This window comes from Microtus ochrogaster, unplaced genomic scaffold (genome assembly GCF_000317375.1).
Source record: "Microtus ochrogaster isolate Prairie Vole_2 unplaced genomic scaffold, MicOch1.0 UNK8, whole genome shotgun sequence".
Lineage (NCBI taxonomy): Eukaryota > Metazoa > Chordata > Mammalia > Rodentia > Cricetidae > Microtus > Microtus ochrogaster.
This window is the reverse complement of record NW_004949106.1, coordinates 3,736,807-3,740,891: the sequence shown is the minus strand read 5'-3', so window position 1 is coordinate 3,740,891 and position 4,085 is coordinate 3,736,807. Positions and strand designations below refer to the sequence as shown.

General features: G+C 50.3%; 1 protein-coding gene across 1 annotated transcript in view; it reads right to left on the bottom strand.

Moving 5' to 3' along the window:
• Nucleotides 1-907: 907 nt before the first annotated feature.
• Nucleotides 908-4,085, bottom strand: part of Rftn2 (raftlin family member 2) — a 41,921-nt gene continuing 38,743 nt past the window's right edge. The window contains exon 8 of the mRNA XM_026788835.1: nt 908-1,852. Within this exon, the coding sequence (XP_026644636.1) occupies nt 1,477-1,852 (376 nt within the window). The 3' untranslated portion in view covers nt 908-1,476. The remainder of the gene's footprint in view (nt 1,853-4,085) is intronic.

The window sequence follows — 4,085 nt, the reverse complement described above, 5'->3', positions numbered from 1 at the left end:
ACATTTTTCAAGTTTAGCATGTCAAGATAAAAACACAACTTGAACCTAACAGTTGTAGGAGGCACATGTCCATTTCAAGTTTATATTTGTCCCCTTCAATGATATTTGCAAAAGTAAAATATCTTTTTCAAGACAGGGTTTCTCTGTGTGGCCCTGGCTGTCCTGAATTTGCTCTGTAGACCAGGCTGGCCTCGAACTCACAGAGATCCGCCTGCCTCTGCCTTTCGAGTGCTGGGAGTAAAGGTGTGCGCCACCACCGCCCAGCTTGTTTATTTTTCTGAGACAGGGTCTCACTGTGTAGGAGGACTCACAAGTGCCAGGATTAAAGGTGTGCCAACATGCTCGAGGTAATGCAATGTTTTCGTCTGCTATGGCTTTTGCGCACTGAGATTGTGGGCTCTCTTTCAGCTGAGTTTTAGAAACACAGTTTTATTGTGCTCGTATGCATGCGTGAGCACCAGCACGCAGACCCAAACACTAAGGCATGCTTGTGGAGGTTAGAGCGCAACTTTGTAGAGCCGGTCTGTCTTTCTGCCTTTAGAAAGGTTCCAGAGATTGCACTCAGGTCACGTGTGGGCAGGCGGGTGGGCGTGGCAAGCACTTTTGCTGACTGAGCCATCTTGCCAGCCCTTGGCTGGTTTAAGACGTTCATTCTCTTTAGTGCTGCTGGTAGGCTCTTGGGGGTCAACAATACCAAAGTTAACGATTCACTGCAGGCCTGGCCATGTGGTGGCTTTTCGAAAGAAGAGACAAGCTCAGCAGTGGTGGCGAACGCCTCTAATCCCAGCACTTGGGAGGCAGAGGCTTGCGGATCTCTGTGGGTTCGAGGCCAGCCTGGTCTACAAAGTGAGCTCCAGGACAGCCAGAGCTACACAGAAAGACCTGGTTTTGAAAATACAACAAAACAAAAACAAAAACAACAACAACAACAAAAAAACCCAAAACAACAAACAAAAAATTAGGAAATAGTTTTTGGAAATTATTATGAAAAATAGGGGTTTGATTTGTAGGTGCATGCCCCAGTCAGAAACAAAAATTAGACTGATTGTTACAGGCGGGGGATAGATAGTCTGTGTCTGTGAGATAGGGTAGAGAGTATTTTTGAGATTCAGCAAGGCTGCGGCTTCCTGAGAAGGCTCTAATTGGTTGAAGAGCTAGTTTGGATAGTCAGTCTCTTTAACAGGCGTGATGAGGAGCTCGGCTTTGTCCGTTCACGAGCCAGGCTCTTAAAGACCAGCTGGGACATCTATTTACATTGATGTTTTAGTTGAGAGAAATGTAAGCATGGTTTTCAACTGATAAATAGTTGGTTATTCTTCCTTGTCTGAGAGATTGAGACAAAGTTTACACAGACAGGGGGAAGCCCGAGCCCGGAAGTGAAGAACGTTACATAAATGTATAGTAGTAGTGAGATCAGGTCAGCGGGCAGACATTTAATAACCACTTACAAGGCCCTCGACAGCTTCTCTTGGCCGCTCACATGCAAGTGACCTGCGTCACGCCCTCTTCCTGCTCAAACTGTCCGTCATCCAGTTCCCGGAGGACGCTGTCGCTGCTGCTGAACCCCAAGAAACTGTCGCTCTGTGCCGGCCGCTCCTCCTTGGTCCAACACTCTCTGGAAGGAGAGAGGGGGCCCCCGTCAAGAGGGGCTCGGCCTTCCGTCGGGTGGGAGGCGCCGGTGTCCAGGCCGATGCTCCTGCTGCCGACCTTGTTCCTGTCTTCGCCCTTCAGCAGGCGGCTGGCTTTCCTCTGAGGAGGAGGAAAGAGACCGTCAAGGCGGGCTTGGAACATGTACCCTGCGCCTCTGCTCCGTGTGCTCCCCTGCCTAAAACTCCCTTTCTTTCCCAGTTCCCTTCAGCATCCGCCTCGCGGCAGCAGCTGGGATGTGACTCGGAGCCAGAGTCCTGCTTCTCATGGGCGAGGTCGGGGCTGGGGCTCCATTCTTCCATTCTCTCTCTCTCTCTCTCTCTCTCTCTCTCTCTCTCTCTCTCTCTCTCTCTGTTTTTTGAGACAGAGTTTCTCTGTAGCTTTGGATCCTGCCCTGGAACTACCTCTTGTGGACCAGGCTGGCCTCGAACTCACAGAGATCCGCCTGCGTGCGCCACCACCGCCACGCGAGATCCTGCTATCTCTAAGGTCCAGCTCGGAGCGCTGCTCCTCTAAGCCTGTCTGGCGAATCTGCCCTGGCTTGTCCTCCTCAGTGGCAGGTGGTTGCACACAGCCCAGCGCGTTTCTCAGAGAAATGTACCGGTATCTAAACAGCGGAAACTCTGCTTTAGTGGAAACACAGACCCAGGTCCTTTCGCGGCAGCTGGAATGTCCTTGGGATCTAAGCAGCCCTTTCCTTGTCCTGCTACAGACAGGGCTATGGCTCTACAGCTGGAGCTCTCAGCTCACTAGATTGACAACTGGGTGTTTTGTTAATAAATATTTACTTAATACTAATAAAACCACATTGGTTCGTGTGGTAGTTGAATAAGAGCGGCCCCATCTGCTCACACATTTGATTTAAATGCTTAGTCGCTGGGGAGTGGTACTCTTTGAAAGGATTAGGAGGATTAAGAGGTGTGGCCTTGTTGGAGGAAGCGTCACTGTGGGAGGGCTTTGAGGTCTGGGAAGCCCACGGAAGCCCACACCTCGCCCAGTCTCTCTCCTTCCACCCTGCTCCCACTGTGAAGATGATGGACCAACCCCCTGAAACTCTAAGCAAGCCTCCTCCAAAGAGATGCTTTCTTTACAAGAGTTGCCGCGATCATGGCGTCTCTTCGCAGCGCTAGAACACTGACTAAGACAGTACAGTGATGTCGTCTCTGCTGCATCAGCTAAGGTCAGAACCAGATCCCTAACGGACAGAAAGAGCAGGAGGGGGACTCGGGTCCAGCACCTGCACATCCAGGCTTCTTAATCCAGGCTAACATACCACATATTGGATCTGATCGCGTAACCTCCGCTGCATAAAGCTGAGGAAGGTTTTAAAAATCAAACCTGTCAAGGTTTTCTTTCCATTTTCAAAGAGAGGGTTTATTTGCCCGACATTCATTCCGATGGGACTGAAACTGCTCTGTGGCCCCGTCGGCTGGTCTTACAACGGCGGCTTTCTCCCATCTACCCTGGTTCACCTTTGCTCTGGCCAAATGTAAACATCAGGTCTTCGACCCTTGTCCTTATTCCTGCTCAAAATGTGCTGAGCTGCGTGCCCGCCCCCGCCTTGGGGCCTGAAAGGTCCTCTCAGCTGGGTACCAGGTTTGAGAATGGTGCCCCAGGCAGCCCCAGGGCTGACCGGCACGCTAGGCTGGCCTTCCTCAAGCCTGGCTAGCAGGGGCCTTTCCCATGAGCTCAAAGTCCTTGGCAAGCGCTCAACCCCTCTGCTCTGACTCACACACAGAGGCCTCGGGGCCCTCGGTTGCACTAGGGACAAAGGTGACTTTTGCAACCCATTATTGTATGTCAGATAACAGGCCCGACTCTCACTGCAATGAGAATTTCCTTAATAAAAAACGGAATACTCTGTAGAACAAGCTATTCATAGTAACGGACTTGGAGGATAGTTGTTAATAAGTAAACGGCCTTCGGTTGTAAATTTGAAATACTATCTGACAAAATGTCCGACACAGTATCTTAGAAGATTTCAGGCCACACACCTTTGCTGTCAGGAGTGTACAGGGTTTGAGGCTTTCACAATGATCTTGCCTGACTGACACAACTTCACCCCACACGAAAAGTTCTCACAATCAGCCGACTCCTGATGTCCTAGTAACTCAGAATGTTGGCCTCTGAAACCCATTCCTTCCTGGGAGATTGCTCATTTCAATCCTCTCGTTCCGCAGGGATCCCCCACAGAGGGAGGAGGCCATGGAGTGGGGGGGGGGAGTGAGGGGGTAGGGGAGGTCCACGCGGGCACTGGCGCCATCTGCCTGTTCTCTTCACAATACACTCAGCACATTTCCAGAAACAAGAGCAGATCAGTAACCTAAGACTGTGTTGCCTAAATAAATTTTCTTCTTCTTCTTCTTCTTCTTCTTCTTCTTCTTCTTCTTCTTCTTCTTCTTCTTCTTCTTCTTCTTCTTCTTCTTCTTCTTCTTCTT